Here is a 20,411-nt window from a genome sequence, read left to right as displayed (position 1 = left end):
TCAAGGATATGCAGAGAGACCCTATCTCGAAAAGCCATAAAAAATAAATAAATCAATAAATAATTTTAAAAAGCTAGCTGCCATATCCAACAACTTATACAGAGATCCAGGAGAAGAGCTGAAGCCTCTGCCAGCAAGGTGGCTCAGCAGACAAGCATGCCTGCCATCAAGCCTGGGAAGCTAAGCTTAATGGCCCAGGATCCACATGGTGGAAGGGAAGAACTGAATACTGCAAACTGTCCTCAGACCTACACATGTACATACCTATACACCTACACACACACACACACACACACACACACACACACACACACACACACACTCACTTTAAAAAACAAACAAGCAAGGCTTATCAATAGCTACTAAGTGAGCATGAAAGCAAGTTCTCTAACCCCAGAAGAATTCCACTGGCCTTCAGTCACAGCTAACACTTGTTTCCCCACAATATACTGAGATAAATTGATACACCTAGGCTATACAGAACGTTCCAGTCCAGGGCAGGGGATGTAGTTCAGTTAGTTGACAGAGTGCTTGACTATATGCACAAAGACCTGGGTTTGTTCAAGTTATTTTTATAAAATTATGTTTGTTTCTCAGCTTTTCCCTTAACCTGGCTATCACTCAAATAATTGAGACTCTATATTTACATAACATGGAGATAGGAGATTCTCAGAACAAGGATTGCAACCAGATATGGGGGGCAGATAAATCAGCATTTAAATTACACAATAACCTTATGCATACATGGGTTCACCCCAGCACCATATACAGCAAGCCTAGTAGCATATGTAATCCCAGTATTCAGTAAATGAAAGCAGAAGAATCAGAAGCTCAGGGTCACCTTTGGCAGTGCCAGCCTGGGATACTTGAAAAGCAGTCTAAGCTAAATACATTATAGATCCATGAAAGGTCTTATACTAAAAATATCCAGTTGAATTTCTCATGGATTGCTAAACCACAGAAACTGTGAAATTCTGAATATTCATCTTAAACTATGAGGTTCTGGAGTACTTTGGTACACTAATAGATATTAAATTTGTGAAGGACAATGACAGCTCCAGATTTACAGTAAAAATTTTGGACCTCGGTTTGGGGGCACACGCCTTTAATCCTAGCGCTCAGGAGGCAGGGGCAGATGGGTCTCTGAGTTTGAAGTTAGCCTGCTCTACAGAAGGAGTTTCAGGACAGCCTGAGGTACAAACAAAACAAAACAAAACAAAAACAAACAAAAAACCCATGTCAAAAAAAAGAAAACAAGAAATAGGTTTTGGTCTAGTATGCTGAAGCACACCTCTAATTGCCACACTTGGGAGATAGAAGCAGAAGGATCAAAAGTTAAAGTCAGGGTTATCTATATAGGAGGTTCAAGGCCATCCTGGACTATATGAAAACCATCTTTAAAAACAAACAAAGAGGCTGGAGAGATGGCTCAGAAGTTAAGAGCACTGCCTGCTCTTCCAAAGGTCATGAGTTCAATTGCCAACAACCACATGGTGGCTCACAACCACCTAAAATGGAGATCTGGTGCTCACTACTGGCATACCGGCAAACATGCAGGCAAATCACTGTATATATAATAAATAAATAAATCATTTAAAAAATAAAACAAAAACAAAGACAAAGGAACTTGAGAGATGGCTCAGAGGTTAAGAGCACTGTTTTTTCCAAAGGACCTAGGTTCCATTTTCAGCACCCACATGGCAGCCCACAACTGTCTGTAACTCCAGTTCCAGGGGATCTGATGCCCTCACACTAACATACATACATGTAGGCAGAATATCAATGAACTTTAAATAAAGATTGAAAAAACAAAACAAAACAAAATGGAAGAGAAAAACAACCTGGTTTCAGGATTGGAGAGATGGCTCAGAGGTTAAGAGCACTGGCTGTTCTTCCAAAGGTCCTGAGTTCAATTCTCAGCAACCACGTGGTGGCTCACAGCCATCTATGCTGGAACCTGATGGCCTCTTCTGGCATGCAGGCACACATGCAGATAAAGCATTCATCTACATTAAAACAACAACATCCTTTCTTTTGCCTGGTGGTGAACAAGGCTGTGACACCATTAAAAAAAAATGTATACTTTATTTTCATGTTACGCTCACTGGTGTTTTGCCTGCATGTATATCTGTGCGAAGGTATCAGAAGCCCTGGAACTGAAGTTGAGGCAAGTGTGAGCTGCTATGTGGGTGCTGGGAATTAAACCCGGATCCTCTGGAAGAGCAGCCCATGCTCTTAACCACTGAGCCATCACTCCAAATCCGACCATAAATTTTCTACCACTTGATTATTTATGATAAATCTCCATATATAAAATGAACTATGGTACTTACATATAGAGATCCATAGGGAACTCCTTCATCATATGTGTTACAATGAACTCCACCATCAGGTCTAAAAGGAGAACAGAGAAAAATTACATCAATTCCAATGAAATTCACTCCTTACCCTTGAGTTTGGGGGTGGGGACTGTGTGCCTTATACTCACACTGAATGGCATTCCCCGCTTTCACTCAAAATGACAGCCCCTACTAACATCCATCCGCATGAGCCTAATTTATTTTCTATGCCACTTTTTTAATGCTTGCCACTTGGAAATTAACAAGCAAAATGCTCCATGCACTGTAAGTTTCAGTAAAATGGTTTACTCTCTTGTGAAGTTGACAAAATAAAGATCTCACCCTCCTATTTCTAGAAGGACTTGCTAGTAAATTTAGATACAGAGGGATTTCACTGTAGACATAGCTCATACCATAGCACAGAAGAAAATCCAAGACTAGATCAATGAAGCAAGGAGAGACCGAAGTATGGAACCCACTCACAGCAGAGACTCCGCTCTCAAGATGCCCACCTACCCCAGCTCACTAACATGCCATGTGACAGAAACTGACTGCAAAGGTCTGTGAGGCTTTGAGTCAGTTATATATATAGGCTTAATTGCAGTTCCTAAAATCAGGCAGAATCAGGAGCTGAGGTTGAACATCCAAGTGAAAATGAGATTAAAAGTTTCAGTAACGGCCGGATGGTGGTGGTGCACACTTTACTCCCAGCACTTGCAAGGCAGAAGCAGGCAGATCTCTAAGAATCCAAAGCCAGCCTGGTCTACAGAGTGAGTTCCAGGACAGGCAAGGCTACACAGAGAAACCCTGTCTTGGACAAAAAAAAAAAAAAAAAAAAAAGAGTTTCACTAACGCCTCTGAGGAAATTGCAGACTTCTGGACAGAGAGAATGACCCAAGATACAGCCCCTATCTATCAGCTCTGTCAGCCCTATCTCAGCTACATTTACTCAAGGGAAGTTTTTTCTATGTTTGAATCTCACATTTTAAACCTTATGATCTTTTGATACATACATGGAGACCATGAAAGAGAAGTAAGAATTTGAAATCTTTTTTTAAAGATTTATTTATTTATTTGTTTATTATGTATACAGTGCATGTACTCCTGCAGGCCAGAAGAGGGCACCATATCACATTACAGATGGTTGTGAGCCATCATATGGTTGCTGGGAATTGAACTCAGGACCTCTGGAAGAGCAGTCAGTGCTCTCTTTTTTTTTAAGTTTTTCTTTTTCGGTTTTTCAAGACAGGATCTCGCTTTGTAGACCAGGCTGGCCTCAAACTCACATCAATTCCACTGCCTCTGCCTCCCGAGTGCTGGGATTAAAAGTGTGCTCCCCTGTACCTGGCGCAGTCGGTGCTCTTAACCACTGAGCCATCTCTCCAGCCCAAGAATCTGAAATCTTGATGAAAAGTAACACATACTAATTTCTGTCCCAGGAAAGTTTGGGATTTTTTGTTTGTTTTCTTTTTTATTTTAAGCAACAGCATCCTTTTACTGAGCACTCTAGACACTGGGGTTGGTTTACAGAATATCACAATAGCCGGGTGGTGGTGGCGCACACCTTTAATCCCAGCACTCTGGGAGGCAGAGGCACGTGGATCTCTGTGAGCTGGAGGCCAGCCTGGTCTACAAAGTGAGTCCAGGACAGCCAAGGCTACACAGAGAGACTTTGTCTTGAAAAACCAAAACAAACAAACAAACAAACAAAACAAAAACAAAAACAAAAACAGAATATCACAATAAACAAGGATTCTTCTGAAATGATGCTGAGGAAAAAGCACATCAACCAAAATCTTAATCAGGAAAATCTACCAATGCATCAGAACACCGCCACTGTGATGGTCCTCACTCACCCAGGACTGCACACACCAGGGGTCGGCAAGGAAGGTTCTTGTCAGCAGCCTTCTTCCTGTGTCTCATAGGCTTCAAAAACACAGAGGCAGAGAAGGGAATTAGCAGACACTTGAGCTAAAATCCAATGGTTTATCATGTTTCGCATGCAAATAGAATCTCCACAAAGCGCGGGGGTGGGGGGGGACGGGGGGGCAGGGGGGGACACAACGAACGACACGCCCAGGGAAATGTTTCTGAGTTATTAATAAAAGCCTGTGACAAAAATACAATTTACAGCAAGACACTGTACACACAACAGGACTAATGTTGTTACTTTCATTTTTGTCTATATTGTACATGCGGCATTGTTAACAGCAAAAAGTGTGTATACTGTTACTTTTCTACAGTAATAAAAAAAAAGGAGAAAGGGCTGGGGAGATCAAGGCCAGCTTTAGCTACACAGTGAGGCTGAGGACAGTCTAGGATACAGGATGCAGTGTCAAGGGGAACAAGGCTTAAGGCACTTGCTGCCAAGCCTGACAACCGAAGCTCAAGCTCCGGGACCCATATGGCGGAGGGACAGAACTACCGCCAGCCCCACAGGAGTCTCCTGACCGCCATACTACCACGGCGGCACGTGCACATACAGAGGCAGAAAGGTGCATGTGCACACAAACCCACAGACCAAATGTAATTTTTAAAATAATTTAAAAATGCTACATTTTGAAAATAAAAGGTTTAGACTTAGCTCTTTTTTAAAATTTGTGTTATTATACACTCTAGTGTTAGTATAATTGCTATTTGGTTGTGGGTCTTTCTATCCTTAGCACAGCAAGAAACAGCTCTATAACGAACAACAACAAAAACTTAAGGACAGACACAGATCTGTTGAAAAGGGATCATGCCCTGAGCCTTCAGGCACAATTATCCAGCTACATTTGTTCTTTAAGAATCAATTTCATTCTTCCTGTAAGCAGCCAGAGGTGACCTGCAAAGATGGTTCGCTATTCACTTGACCCAGAAAACCCTACAAAATCATGCAAATCAATAAGCTCAAATGTTCGTGTTCACTTTAAGAACACCTGGGAAACTGCCCAGGCCATCAAGGGTATGCATATCCGAAAAGCCACTGAGTGATGAAAGATGTCACTTTAAAGAAGCAATGTGTGCCATTCAGGCAGTATAAGGGTGGAATCGAGAGGTGCGCCCAGGCCAAACAGTGCGGCTGGACTCAGGTCAGTGGCCAAAAAAAAGAGTGAAGGTATTTTCTGCACATGCTGAAAAATGCAGAGAGCAATGCTGAACTTAAGGGTTTAAATGTAGATTCCCTGGTCATTGAACATGTCCAGGTGAACAAGGCACCTAAGATGTGCTGATGAACTTACAGAGCCCATGGCCCAACTAACCCATACAAGAGCTCTCCCTGCCACATCAAGATGATCCTCACTGAAAAGGAGCACACTGTTCCAGCGCCAGAAGAGGAGGTGGCACAGAAGAAAAAGGTATCCCAGAAGAAACTAAAGAAACAAAAACTGATGGCATGAGAATAAATAAATTCAGCAAAAAAATAAATGCGGATTTAAAAAAATCAATTTCATTCTAACTCATCCAACCACAAAAATTTGTCTATTAAAAACAAGAAGTAGGTCTGGAGAGATGGCTCAGGGGTTAAGAGCACTGCCTGCTCTTCCAAAGGTCCTGAGTTCAGTTCCCAGCAACCACATGGTGACTCACAACCATCTATAATAAGATCTGGTGCCCTCTTCTGGTATGAAGGCATTATATGTAGGCAAAACACTATATACAGAATAAATAAATAACTTTTTTAAAGATGTAAATGTAAAATCACACCTACCATTCTATGTAAGTTGACTCGAAAGTTCATGTTGTCATCATGTAAAAATGCATTGGCATACTGATCCTAATAAAAATAGAAAAGGTAAGATGTGATGAATGTATTTAAGAAACTCAACTGGGCATGGTGGCACAAGCCTATAATCTCCAGCATTTGGCAAGCAGAGATAGAGGATCCGGAATTTGAGGTTGTCCTGATCTATACAGCCAATTTAATCCCAACCTAGGATGCATGAGACTCTGTGGAAAGATGGCAATACTATAAAGATAGAAAAAAAAGAAAGGGCAAAAAAGAAAAAAGGAAGGGCATCTGGAGAGATGTTCAGTGGGTAAAGACACTTGCCACCAAGTCTGATGAATGAACTACGTTTGATCTGTGCAGCCCATGGATGCAATCCTAATTTATCCTCTGACTTCCATATGCAAGCCAAGACACACAAGTACACATGCAATGCATTTATACACACAAACACACAAATAATTAAATTTTTTTTAAAAGGCAGAAAGAGGCTCAGTGTGGTGGCGCATGTCTTTAATCCCACCACTCAGGATGCAGAGGCACGTGGATTTCTTCGAGTTCGAGGCCAGCCTGGACTACAAACAAGTCCAGGACAGCCAAGAGAAACCCGAAGAAGAAGAAGAAGAAAAGAAGAAAAGAAGAAGAAGAAGAAGAAGAAGAAGAAGAAGAAGAAGAAGAAGAAGAAGAAGAAGAAGAAGAAGAAGAAGAAGAAGAAAGGCAGGAAAAAAAGATGGGATGGAGGTAAGAAGGGAGAAAGACAAAAGAAGGCAGGAAGATTCATTGAGGGCTTCTTTATCGTTGTTTTTTGGTTTGGTTTAGGGTTTTTTTGAGATAGAGTTTGTGTGTAGCCCTGGCTGTCCTGGAACTCACTGCTAGACCAGGGTAGTCTTGAACTCACATAGATTGGCCTGCCTCTGCCTCCTGAGTCCTGGGATTAAAGGTGTGTGCCACTACCACCCAGCTAGAAGGTAGGAAGCAAGGAAGGCAGGCAAGCAGGCAACCATTTGTAACCATACATCCTACAAATCCTTCCTCTCTCATCTTCCAAACCCCAAAAGAGAGTCTCTAGCTTACTGGCCTCCAGTCCCTATGAACCTAAGAACAGCCTTGAACTTCTGACCCTCCTGCCTTCGCCAACACCTCTGAGTGCTGGGAGTATAGGCAGACCGGTTCATGCAGAGGTAGAGACTGAACCAGGTGCCCGGCCAACTAACATGCATCCTCAGGCCAAACCCTTGACCTTCATGGACTACGTTCAGCATCAGTTGGAGAACTAAAGTGCTAAGCCCAGGGCTGTTATAGCAGCCTCTTACTTCAGCCATGAAATTGAGTATAATTTCCTAGTACCTCTTTAAATGGTCAGAGATCTCTGAGAAACTGAAATACAATAAAAATCAAATCCAGGAACTTGAGACAAATGCTCAGAGGAGTCTGTTTTCCTATTCTCTCTTCCTTCCCATCTGCCCAAGGAGTCAGCTGTGTTTGTGACAGCTTGGAGGATCTCATAGGGAAAAGAGGCCGCATGTGCAGGTGTCACATGAAGCTCTGGGAACAAGGAAAACCTGCGCTCTGCTGGGAATTGAGTTCAGCACAGCAGGGAACAACTGCTATACTGGCAGCACAGAAGCAGGCAAGGCCCCACCTCTCCTTCCCACATCAAACTCTTCCCACAGTGGCCTGGAAATAAGCATCCCTTCCTTGGCCCCTTCCCAACGCCATCCTGAGATCTGACATGCCTACAGACTCCAATTACTAGGAACTGTTACAAGTTGTGAAAACAGCTCCTTTAAGGATATTCTTTGAAAGAGTTATGAAAAGTAGTTATACAAGGCCCACTGTTAATAAGCAGCTCTTCTAGAACCAGCCTCCCCCAGCCTTGTAAAATAAGCTCATCTTCCCCAGAGAGCACAGAAGGGACAGTGAGACCACTACACCCTGTGGACCACCTTGACTGCTGTTTTACAAAACAAAGGTGAGGCAGGGAGTTCTGAAAGGAGAGCTGAAGCTGCTCAAGTCCCATCATGCTTGGGTACCCACCAACCGAGAGTTTGAGTCTAGCTGATCCAGCCAAATGAGCCTTCTCACAAAGAAGCGTCTTTTCCTCCATAGTCCATCTTCACAGAGAACCTGCTTTCAAGTCACTGGCAAGACATCTTCCGTGTATGCCTATGAGGGTCTTATAAGAGATTAAACTGAGGAACTGAAGACCCATCCTAAATGTGTCTGGTACTACCCTATGGGCCATCTCAAAATGAACAAAGGGAGAAAAAGAAGAAAGCCTACATGATAAGCACCAACATCATCTCTCTCTCTGCTTCCTGACTGTGGATACGCTGTGAAAAGGATGCCCCAGGCTCCCGCAGCCATGTCTTCCCCTCTGTGATGGACTGTATCACCTCAAACTTTGAATCAGAAGAAAACCTCCTTCAAGTCCATTTTTTAAACATTACACTATCATGTGTGTAAATGTGTGCACATGCACTACAGTGTGCATGTGGAGGTCAGAGAACAACGTGCAAGAGTCAATCAGCTCTCTCTTTCCGTCATATGGATCCCAGGCATCAAACCCACATCATCAGACTTGGTAGCAAGCGCCTGTACCAGTTGAACCATCTCTCCCACATGTAAATTTCAACTTACTGGGAATTTGGTCACAGAAATGAGAAAAGTCACTCATACACACCTCTTTGTCCTTCAGCTCTTGTTTACACCAAAGTGAGATCATTCTCTTCTGGGTTCCTTCCACTCCTCTATCCCCAAGATACCTTAGCTCCTTTTTAAATGTACTAAATACAAAAGGGCAGCTCAAAGGGAAATGATTGGTTTTCTAGAAAGTTTTAAATCTTTTAAGGTTAAAAATGCTAAGTGCTAGAATACACATGGGGCTGGTATAGCCTTGTCTAGCATACATAAAGCCCTGGGTTCAATTCCAACACCACATAAAGCTGGGCATGGTGGCGCACGCCTTTAATCTCAGGGTTTAATCTCACTATGTGCCTGTAATTCCAACACTCAGTGGGTAGAGACAAAAGAATCAAAAGTTCAAGGTCATCCACAACTATATAGGAAGATCAAGAGCAGCCCAGACTATAACAGACCTTCTGTCTTCAGACTATAACAGACCTTCTGTCTTTAAAAAAGAGACAGATGGATCGATCGCCAGCCAGAACCACCCATCTGATTCTCAAACTATATCAGAATCTCATCTATTCCCAGGCTGGCTTCAAACCCATTATAATAGCCATAGAATGCCTTGCAATTCTAATCTTCCTACCTCTACCTCCAAAGTGCTCAAAGTATAGGCTTGTGCCATGATAGGCTTTTTATGTGGTGTTGGGAATCAAAGGCAGGGCTTCATGATTGCTAGGCAAGCACTCGACAGAGCCACATGTCCCAGCACCTTGAGGTTCATTACTAATTTCTTTTAAAATGCTAATTGACCCTGTACTGTGTACCAAACAATACACAGGCCCTGTTTTGCAAGCTCACATTCTGGAGGAAAAAGATGGACAACACAAAAGACCTTCAAGCCATGAGACAGAAAAGAGTGCTCTGGAAGAAGGCAATCTACATGCAAGGCTCACAGGAAGACCTACCTCAGCAATACATGTAAGGATAATCAGACAGAGCTTGCCACTGTGAAGTCTGTGTTCATCTGTAAAGAAAAGAAAAACTCTTCTCTATACATAATTCAACCACATGTCAATAGAGGACAAAGATGCACATCATAAAAAGGAGCAGTCATATGTTCACACAAACGACACGAATGAAGGGCTGGGGATAGTTCAGTCAGTCCCCTTACAAGCATGGGGACTTCAACTTTATGTAAAAACACAAACAAACTTGTGATACACACTTTAACCTCTACTGAGGAGATAGGTACAGGATCCCTGAAGCTTACTGGTTAGCCAGCTATACCTACTTGCTGAGCTCTAAGCCAATGAGAAACCTCAAGGAACATACACACACACACACACACACACACACACACACACCCCAAAACCAAGATGGTACTAAAGTGAGTCTTGCTTTCCTCCTAGGCAAAGGAATTCTCCCAGATATTTTTCTTTTTTCAAATTTCTTTCTTTCTTTCTTTTTTCCCTTTATTGTGGTAACCTGTAAAATATCTGCCCAAGACATAACCCTGGTAACCATTCCTATTCTTATGCCCATGCGTTTTCTTCCAGTGCTGGGGACTGAACCCAGAGCCTTACACGTGGTAAGTGTTATAACCTGTTTAACTTGCTTCAACTCCATAGGCCCTCGCATAGGTTCCTAGCATGACGTAGCTCCTCTGTTAACACCAGCTCTTAGCATAACAGAAACCATTTTAATTACAAGGTGAAATTAAGTTCAAGTTTTTAGGCCCTACGTGCCTGAAACCAGGAAGGTTCAGTGCTTGCTGCTTAGAATAGAACAATAGATGATAAATCCATGTTCTGCTTGGGTTAAAGATAAATGATTTTCTATTAGAGTTAAGGTTGCAATATCCTGCTATGTTCCTTATTCCCAAAGAAAGCTGGAAAGCCCCCAAGAGCTCCCCTACCCTACATCCCAAGCCAATCAGCTTAAAATGCTTTGTCTAGCTACCTGGGTACATTATGCTCAGAACAAAATGGATTCTTCTTGTGTTTAATTGGTCAAAATGATGTAATGTTGCCCTCCTCCTTGCTTCCCACCTGGTTATCTAGTTGTTACCTGGTTATGGTTTTTCTTATAAAGAATATGCCTTAGAAGCAGACCAATGTCATGGTCTGATTCCTGAGTTTCAACCATGGCCCTGACTAGTCAGTTCTCGTTACCAATGTCACAGTCTGAATTTACAGACTGTGACCCTAACTGGTTAGTTCTTGTTCAGCAGTCAAATGAACTTCCATCAATTTGAGTCTGATATTGGAGTGGCCAGTATGCAGCTATTCCTGAGCCCTAGCAGTAAACAAGAACCGTATTGCCCAACCCTAATGCCTACTCTAAAGACCAAGAAGATTTCTCTTTCAGGTAACAACACCAAAGACACAAATACCAAAGAGTTATTAAAATAAAGGACTTAAAGGCAGAATCAAAACAAGGGAAGGAAAGCATAAAATCCAGAGAATGAACAGGAAGGATTGAGGAGGCAGCTTCAATAACATAACATCTGTTTTTTAAAATTGAGCAGCAGGTTCACATTAATTTTATTACTATACTATTTATTATACTTCAGAACATACAAGCCAATTAGAGACATTTTATAGGGTTCTGCAAAGATCACTCAGTGGTTTAGAGTGTTTTTCCGAGGACTCAAGTTCAGTTCTGAACATACATGTGAGGCAACTGACACTGTCTGTAACCCTGCCTCCAGGGGACCTGACCCCCTCTGACAGCACACCCATGCAACGCACACATACATATATGCCATACATACACACAAAAAAGAATAAATAAATAAATCTAAAGGAAAGAACTTTTATAGATTCCAACTGATACATACATTTTTTAAAAAGGTATATTAGAGCCAGGCATGGTGATAAATACCTTTAATCCCAGCACTTGGATGGCAGAGGCACATGGATCTCTGTGAGTTCAAGGCAAGCCTGGAAAACAGAGGGAGTTCCAAGCCAGTCAGCTATATGGTGAGAAACTTTCTCAAACAAAAACAAGCAAACAAAAAAAGATGTCTTGTCTGGGACAAAGAAAATGTTAGCTCTACTGCATCTAAGGTCATAATCTGAGACTGGGGCTGTGGTTGCGTAGGAGGGCATTTGGTTACCATGGGCAAGGCCTAGGTTTCATCTCCAGCACACACATGAAGTGTAAGAGTTATAATACCTGTAACAATAATACTATGATCCTGTAGGCAGGGCATGGTACAGCTGGGCTTAGGCTGATGAAGTCACAAAACAGCCATTTTTAAACCAACTATCCATCATACCTAACCTTGTCCTTTGCCACATTTAAACTGCCTGTTGGCAAAGATGTATTGCATTCTACAGTCACTATGACCACCCATACTGGCTATTGCTTAATTTGGACTTGTATTTATGAACCTGAAGTGACCAGGACAGAGGCTTATATAACTCATAGAGCGAAAAATGTGTTTCAAGAGTCTCAATTCACTGTGTTATAGCAAGTAAAGTAAAAGTTCACTTTTCTGGGTCACATCCATGCAGTTTCTCTCTTCTGTGGTTGCCACATTATTTGTAGAGAAAGGAAGAGGCTACTCATTTCCATAAAGAAGCAATAGCCTCAGGGAACTCAGACACACAAGAGCCTTGTTATCCTTGCCTGCCAGATCTCACCTGGCCAAGTCTCAAAGAACCAGCTCAGCAGCTCCCAGTGTTCTGTTAGGCACTGGGGACATGGAATATCCGCATGTAGTTAACCCGTATATGTAGCTCTTACTCTTGAAAGAATATCACCAGATGTGTTCAAGGGAGAGGTCCCCAACAGCTAATGCAATGTCTGAACGTAGCACAGCTGAGACTCACCCACCCAAGCTCCTTTCAGCTCTGCCAATTCTTCATTTCCCATGCTGATCTTTTACCTTTCTTTTTCTTTCTTTCTTTCTTTCTTTCTTTTTTTAATCTCTCACCTTTCTTATCTCTGTCTCCAGGGTTTTCTTCTCTTTCCAGAGCCCCCGAAACTGGTCTTTCCTTCCATTCTAGAACTCTTTTTTGTTTTGTTTTGTTATATTTTTCAAGACAGGGTCTCTCTGTGTAGCCTTGGCTGTCCTGGACTTGCTTTGTAGACCAGGCTGGCCTCAAACTCACAGCAATCTGCCTGCCTCTGCCTCCCAAGTGCTGGAATTAAAGGTGTGTGCCACCATGCCCGACTTTTAAAAATCCTCAAAAAAGAAATCTGCTCACTTGGCAAACAAAAGCCTTCTAAAGTACAAACCATGCTGAAGGGAGCCTCAGATCAACTCAGAGGCAATACAATCTCCTCATACAAAGTAAAACAGCAAAACAATTGATTTTAACAATTTTTGATTCTACAATAAAGGTGGCTTTTATATATGGAAATCTGAAGTCATTCATAGACTATAAGTTAATTCACAGACTACATGTGAGCATAGTAGCACACATATGTAACTCCAGCACTTCTGAACAGATAATAGTCTCTACAACAGAACAAGTCTGAGGCCAATCTGGAATACTTGAGATGCAAGAAGAAAAGGAAGAGAAAAAAAAAAAAAGGAATGGAAAAGACAAAGACAGAAACACGCTCATGTTTATACCCAGACTAGTGTTACATCCAGCCTTCATCAGAGACGCTCTTACTGCAACAGCCCTGGTGTGATAGTTTGAATGAAATAGGCGCCACAGGCCCATAGGGAATGACACTAAAAGGAGGTGTGGCCTTGCTGGAGGAAGTGTGTCACTGGGGGTGGGCTTTGAGGTTTCAGATGCTCAAGCCAGGCCCAGTGTCTCTCCCTCCCCCTGCTGCCTGTGGGGCCAGATGTACAACTCCTTCGCCAGCACCCTGTCTGCCTGCTTGCTGCCATGTTTCCCGTCATGACAATAAAGGACGAAACCTCTGAACTGTAACCCAGCCCCAATTAAATGTTTTCCTTTATAAAGAGTAGCTGTGGTCATAGAGTCTCTTTACAGCACTGAAACCCTAACTAAGTCACCATGGGTAATGCAGAAACCCATTACTGCCAAAGTGTCAAAAATAAGTTAGTGGTAGAGTACTCTAACTGGCACGGCTATGTCACTCACTCCAAAGCTCAGGGAACATCAGAGAAGAGGGAACAAAAAGAATGTAAGAGCCAGAAGATAAGACGTGTGGTGCACAAACTGCTTTCAGACTCATACACGTAAAATCAAACCATACTAAACTCAGTAGGCCACACACAAAGAGAAAACACAAAGCCGGTCATGGTGACGCACGCCTTTAATCCCAGCACTCTGGAAGGCAGAGACAGGCAGATTTCTGTGAGTTTGCAGGCAGCCTGGTCTACAAAGCGAGTCTAGGACAGCCAGGGCTACACAGAGAAATCTTGTCTCAGAAGAAAAAAAAAGAAAGAGAGAAAGAAAGAAAAGAAGACATGAAAGGAGAATGGGAGCAGGGGTGCATGGAAGTGTCAAGAGATGGCTCACAAGCACTGGCTGCTGTCCCAGCAGTCCTGAGTTCAATTCCCAGCACCCTTACGGCGCCTTATAACCTTCCATAACTGAAGTCTCATGGGATCTGATGCCCACACATGGAGACAAGATACTCCTATAAGTAAATAAATCTTTAAAAGAAGGAAGGAAGGTGGGGACTGGTTGGGAAGAAGCTTTCAGTGGGCAAAGGGAGAAGGTCAAAGGTCAGGACCAGGCCTGGTGCTGCGTGCTTTAATCTCAGAACTATGGAGGCAAAGGAAGGTGAATTTTGTTAGTTCAAGGCCAGACTGGTCTACATAGTCAGTACCAGGCCACAGAGGGCTATACAATGAGTTTCTGTCTTAAAATTTAAAAACAAAGAAAATTTAAATCTGACTTAAATTGACAATATTGTAACTGTCAATATTGTAAAAAGAGAAAGATTTGAGGGATAACTGAAAAAACTTAAATATGGACTGAATTTTATATGCTATTAGAAAGCCATTGTTGTTGTTATTGATGTTGTTTTGTTTTGTTTTGTTTTAGATACAATAATGACATTTTAGGCATCCAGAGAAATGTTTTTAATTTTTAAAGATGCACGCCAAAGTATTAAATGTTAAGTCTGACATTCCCTTTAAAGTGATACAGCCAAAACAGCAGTAAAATACAAAAAAGATTTAAAGGCAAACCCAAATACAGCAAAATGTCAGTGGGATGCAGGTGATCATTGTACAATTCTTTACATATATAATAGTTTGTCTCAGAAAACAAACAAAAAGACAAAGATCAAAACCAAAAAAGGGGTGGGGCATGGTGCCCATGCCTTTAATAGAGGCAGGTGGATCGCTATAAGTTCAAGGCCAGCCTGATCTACAAAGTGAGTGTAGGACAGCCAGGGCTATACAGAGAAACTTTGTCTAGAAAAAAAAAAGGGGGGGGGGGGAGGAAGAAGAAGAAAACTGTAACAAGATTAGTTAGCAACAGAAAGCCTATAAATCAAAAGAAAAACAACCCTTTCCCAGCACCCAGCTGGGCATGAGTGTTATGCTGTTGTCCTGGGTTCTGGTGAGGCTGTGAGGAGGATCTCAAAGGCAGCCTGGGCTAAACAGTAAGACCCTTAGCTCAAAAGAAAAACAATCCCGACACTCAATTCTCTTCTTCTTCCAGGCTGTCATCTAGGATTAGTACTGACATTCCTATTTTAAGTGAATAGAAATGCATTCCTCTGAATCTCACCTCTGCATAAGAGACCTCTAATTCTACCACAAGCTGATGCTTGTGGTGTTTGTCTTCAGAAGGGAATTCCCCGATGTGTCCTCGTCCCCCACCCACCTGCCCACACAGCAGAGCCTGCATCCACTTACCAAGATGTGCTAATTTTTGTGGGAATCAACTTTTTCCTTTTCTATTTTTAAGCATTTTCCTCAAACTGCAGGTTTTCCCAACACCACCTAGTTGTCACCCAGCAGTAAGAAATCGCTGTTTTCCGGAAGCTGGGTCCATCGCCTACATAGAAGCCCACCCCCCCCTCAAGTGGCTCATCTGTCAAAACCTCAGTAGAGCCACTGTTCTTTGATGTCAGGCACCCGTCACACCTCCCAAGGCAGCATGTCTTACCTTTCGTGTCCTGCATGACAATTGAGCTATACTTTAAGAAGGTTATCAGTAGATTACTGGTTTGTACATCTGCATCCAGTGAGAGTTCCACAGAACTTATAACTGGAATAGAACAAATAAAACACTTAGCCCATAACATATTCCACCTAACACTTCTACCCACATAGCCAATTTGCCAGCAGGCAAAAAAATGACTACATAAGCTTTTCCCACAATAGAAGGAGGACCAGCACTTTCCATAAAACCTTAGCTACTCTTACTAGGCCTCTAGAGTCCTTCTACCCCACACTCCCCGAAAGCCTGTCAGCCTTCTTTCTTATCTAGGGTCGGTCCAGAAAGTTCTTCTCCTAATATCCTAGGAAGGATTTTGATCAGCCCCAAGTAATCAACAGTTCAAGGTCCTCTTTGAGGCGTTGTCATTTCTAACTAAAGGAAGAAGTTATGCTGAGCATAAATGACTTTGCTTTGAAGAGTCTATTGCTTAAAATAAAGGAAGAGTTATTCCTAATAATGAGAAATTTTGCTCAATATAGAGAACAAGGCCTTACCCTAAAAGTACCCAAGATAAAAGGAGTAAAAGTTGAGGCAGAACCATGTTTAAAGCCTACATTAATCTCTTCCCCTCTCAAAGGGAACCTGAAATATAGCATCAGACAGCAAACAAGTGGACATCCCTGATTTAGCACCTGGAATTGGAATTTCGTATATCTAGCCTCTGTTTACAAAAGAGGATCTTTTGCCTACTCTCCCAGCCTCTCAGAGTCTTGGGCCCAGTGAACAATGGGCAATCAGACCAGAAGTGACCCAACTACAACAGCTTTGACCTAGAGTTCCTAAGATCCAAAGACTTTAAGTTAGATTTAGTCAGCTTGTTAAGTGTTTTAACAGTCTCTAAAACATAACACTTATACAAAAATAACCTCAAGATAGCCCAGGGACATTTGAAAATCTACAGCTTTCTGCTGTATTTTAAACTATGAGCACACGATAGGTTTGGGCTATTAGCCATAATATGTGTTCATAGCCATAATGGATCCCTCTGGAATCACTACAATGCATGCAGAGGACACTTATTAACAATGGAAAACACTGCACATTATGATTCCACAACACACAGCAAAAAACCTTAGGGAAGAAATTAGTATATCCAACTCTTGGCTGTTTTCCCATAATTTGGCCCCCAAGAACAAATACAAGATAAGTTTATTTTTGTAATTAAATAGTAAAATATTTTCTGGAAAGACTGGGCTATAGAGTGAGACCCTGCCTCAAAAACAACAAGTAAGCCTAGAAGGTCTTAATTCATGTTATGGTTTAATACCACATGCTATCATTTCAAACCACAGCCAATTTGAACTCAGAACCCATAGTCATCCCTTGTTATTTAACTGGTAAGTGGAAGCTTTACCCCACTCACACACAGTGATAACTAGAAAACTATCTTACATAATATAGTAGGAATATAGAACTCTATGTATTTTTAGTTTACCAGAAAGTCCTCTCATGCCAAGGCGGAGTTGTCAAATGTCAAGTCTGAGCTGCGAACAAATGTTACAGCTAACTGCTGGCTTTTAAAAATAATAGCACCAGTGACATACCTTTAAATATAACTGGGCTACAGAACAGCACTATAATTAAAAACCAAAAATTGAAAATAAGTATATAATACTTAGGACCCCTACAGAAAGGAAATGAGTTAGAAGAAGAAAAATGAATAAATAAAATAAAGGCAGAATCAAATCCCTCACAAACTAAAATCTCCTTCCTAAGCAAGTTTCATCCCTTGATGGTTGGCTTTACAGTTCTTTCCAGTAGATTTTGTCAAAGGAGACAGTCATCTCAAAGTGGGCTAACTTGATCTTCCCACTGGAAGACTAAACGCTCAGTGGCTGTAGGTAAGCACAAATCCTGCCATTGCATCATCGAGTATGTAGGTACAGTGCTCCAATCAACAGTTTGAAAAGCAGTTCTCTGAAGCATCCAAACCGCACCATCACATGGAACGGAGATACACACACACACACACACACACACACACACACACACACACACACACACACGGCTTTGGATATCCACAGTAACTAGGCAAGCTTCATCCTTAAGGAAAAAGTACAGTATTTCCACTGGCGTATCCACTGACCTGAATAAACGGACAAGTAGGCAATCCTCACTATGCTTCTTGTCATTAAGATATTTTAGGATTTGGCTCTCAGCTCTAAACAGATCCAACTTGCTGTCACAGATCTGAATATCAGTGACGCCTCCTTGCCATACTTCTCTACTGCTTATTGCCTTAAAATGTGACTGCGCAAGTGCCATATAAAATGCAGGGCTGAGCCGGGCAGTAGTGACACACGCCTTTAATCCCAGCACTCAGGGAAGTAGGCGCCGCCCGATCTCTGTTTAGAGGCCAGCCTGGTCTACAGAGTGAGTCCAGGACAACCAAGGCTACACAGAGAAACCCCGTCTTGGAAAATCAAAACAACAACAACGAAAGTAGGGCTGGAATGGAAAAGAGCTTGATAACCATATGCAAAGCACTAGTTAAGACTGGAAGTAAGAAGGTTAAAGAGATGGCTCAGAGGTTAAGAGCTCTGGCTGCTCTTCCAAAGTTCTTGAGTGCAATTCCCAGCAACCACATGATGGCTCATGACCAGAGATCCAAGGCCCTCTTCTGGCGTGTAGGTGTTGCATGCAGGCAGAACACTGCATACATAATAAAACAAATAAACCATTAAAAAAAAAGAAAAAGACTAGAAAAACAGAAAAATAAAAAACTCAAAGAAACAAAGAGGGGCATTTCATATATGAACTGGAGAACAAAGGATCAAAGCTGGATTTCTCTATAGAAAGCATGATTGTTGGTGCTGGAGGGAGCGCGTGTGCCATGGCATGCATATGAAGGCCTAACTAGGGATCCAACACAGCTATCTGGCTGGTACAGCAAGCATTTTATTCACTGAACCATCATAACTGTCCCAACATTGGATATTTCTTTTTTTTTTTTTTCTTTTTATTTTGAGACAGGGTTTCTCTGTGTAGCCCTGGCTGTCCTGGACTTGCTTTATAGACCAGGCTGGCCTCGAATTCAGAAAGCTTCGCCTATCTCTGCCTCTCAAGTGCTGGGACTACAGGTGTGCCTCACCAGGCCCTGCTAGATATTTCTTTTATTTTTTTTAAATTTTTCTTTTAAGATTTATTTATTTATTATATATACAGTGTTTTGCTTGCATGTGTGCCTGCATGGCAGAGAAGGGCACCAGATCTCATTATAGATGGCTGTGAGCCATCATGTGGTTGCTGGGAATTGAACTCAGGACCTTTGGAAGAGCAGCCGATGCTCTTAACCTCTAAGCCATCTATTTCTTATACTTCTTACACTACAAAATGAGCTCATCATTTGAAATATAACACCAAGTATTGATGTACATTTTTTTAAAATTGTTTCAGACAGGGTCTCATAAAGCCCAGGTTGGTCTCAAACTCACTGTGCAGCTGAGGATGATCTTGAACTTTTGATCCTCCTGCCTCCACATCTATCACAGGCAATGTGCCACCATGCCAGACTTTTATAAGGTGCTGGCAATCAAATCCAGGGCCCTGTACATGCTAGAGAAGCACTCTAACACTGAGCTACATCCCTAAGCCTGTCAAACACCCAAGAGTAACTAGCTGAGGCCAGACATCAGTAAGCTCTTCAGTCACTTTCCTGTTTCAGAATTCTAAGATTACCTAAGGAGGATGAACCAAGGTTATACAGTTTCTCAGGTTGTATTTGATCGTTTGGGGTATTTTTAAGACAAGGTTTCTCTATTATGTAGGCCCGATGTCCTGGAACTCATTATGTAGACTAGGCTGGCTTCAAACTCACAGATTTCCACCTGCCTCTGCCTCCCAAGAGCTGGGATTAAAAGTGTGCCACTAGGCCGGGTGGTGGTAGCAGATGCCTTTAATCCCAGCACTTGGGAGGCAGAGGCAGGTGGATTGATGTAAGTTCGAGGCCAGCCTGGTCTACAAAGCAAGTCCAGGACAGCTAAGGCTTTACAGAGAAACCCTGTATCGAAACACACACACACACACCCCAAAAAAAAAAAAAAAAAAAAAGTGTGCCACTACCACAGCCCTAATTAGTAGTTTCTTTGAGATGTTTCATGTAGCTCAGGCTGTCTTGAATTGATGCCCCTGCCTCCAGCTCCTCCAGCTGGGATTACAGGTATTACAACCATATAGGGTTTTAAATAAATTGCTTGTTTTTCTTTCAAGATTTATATTTAGCTGGGAGGTGGTGGTGGTGGTGACAGACACCTTTAATCCCAGCACTTGGGAGGCAGAAACAGGTGGATCTCTGAGTTCTGGGACAGCCAGGACTACACAGAGAAACCTTGTCTCAAAAAAACAGGAAAAAAAAAGATTTTTTATTATTATTATTTTTAAGTGTGTGTGTGTGTGTGTGTCTGTGTGTGTGTGTGTGTCTGTGTGTGTGTGTGTGTGCGAGCGCATGCACCTGCAGTGACAATGTGTTAGATTCTCTGGTAAATTTTTTGTTTGTTTTTCAAGACAGAGTTTCTCTGGCAGCCTTGGCCATCTTGGACTAGTTTTATAGACCAGGCCAGCCTTGAACTCACAGAGATCCATCTGCCTCTGCATCCGAGTGCTGGGATTAAAGGCATTCTCTGG

The 20,411-nt window shown here is 42.2% G+C and overlaps 1 protein-coding gene and 1 pseudogene across 3 annotated transcripts in view; one reads left to right on the top strand and one right to left on the bottom strand.

Moving 5' to 3' along the window:
* LOC311592715 (large ribosomal subunit protein uL22-like) overlaps positions 1-5,787 on the top strand; it is a 222,231-nt pseudogene extending 216,444 nt beyond the window's left edge. Inside the window, exon 2 of the transcript XR_014783570.1 lies at positions 5,157-5,787. The product of XR_014783570.1 is annotated as a large ribosomal subunit protein uL22-like (transcript). The remainder of the gene's footprint in view (positions 1-5,156) is intronic.
* ARMH3 (armadillo like helical domain containing 3) overlaps positions 1-20,411 on the bottom strand; it is a 187,722-nt gene that overhangs the window by 119,577 nt on the left and 47,734 nt on the right. For both annotated transcript variants that reach the window (XM_084773443.1, XM_084773444.1), the window contains exons 15-19: positions 15,735-15,836; positions 9,645-9,703; positions 6,031-6,096; positions 4,196-4,265; positions 2,334-2,394 (exon numbers count right to left, since the gene is read on the bottom strand). In XM_084773443.1, the coding sequence (XP_084629569.1) occupies positions 2,334-2,394; positions 4,196-4,265; positions 6,031-6,096; positions 9,645-9,703; positions 15,735-15,836 (358 nt within the window). The remainder of the gene's footprint in view (positions 1-2,333; positions 2,395-4,195; positions 4,266-6,030; positions 6,097-9,644; positions 9,704-15,734; positions 15,837-20,411) is intronic.

Source organism: Acomys minous (genome assembly GCF_964271855.1).
Source record: "Acomys minous genome assembly, chromosome: 2".
NCBI classification, from domain to species: domain Eukaryota; kingdom Metazoa; phylum Chordata; class Mammalia; order Rodentia; family Muridae; genus Acomys; species Acomys minous.
The sequence above is the reverse complement of the archived record's forward strand: the minus strand, read 5'-3'. Positions and strand labels throughout refer to the sequence as shown.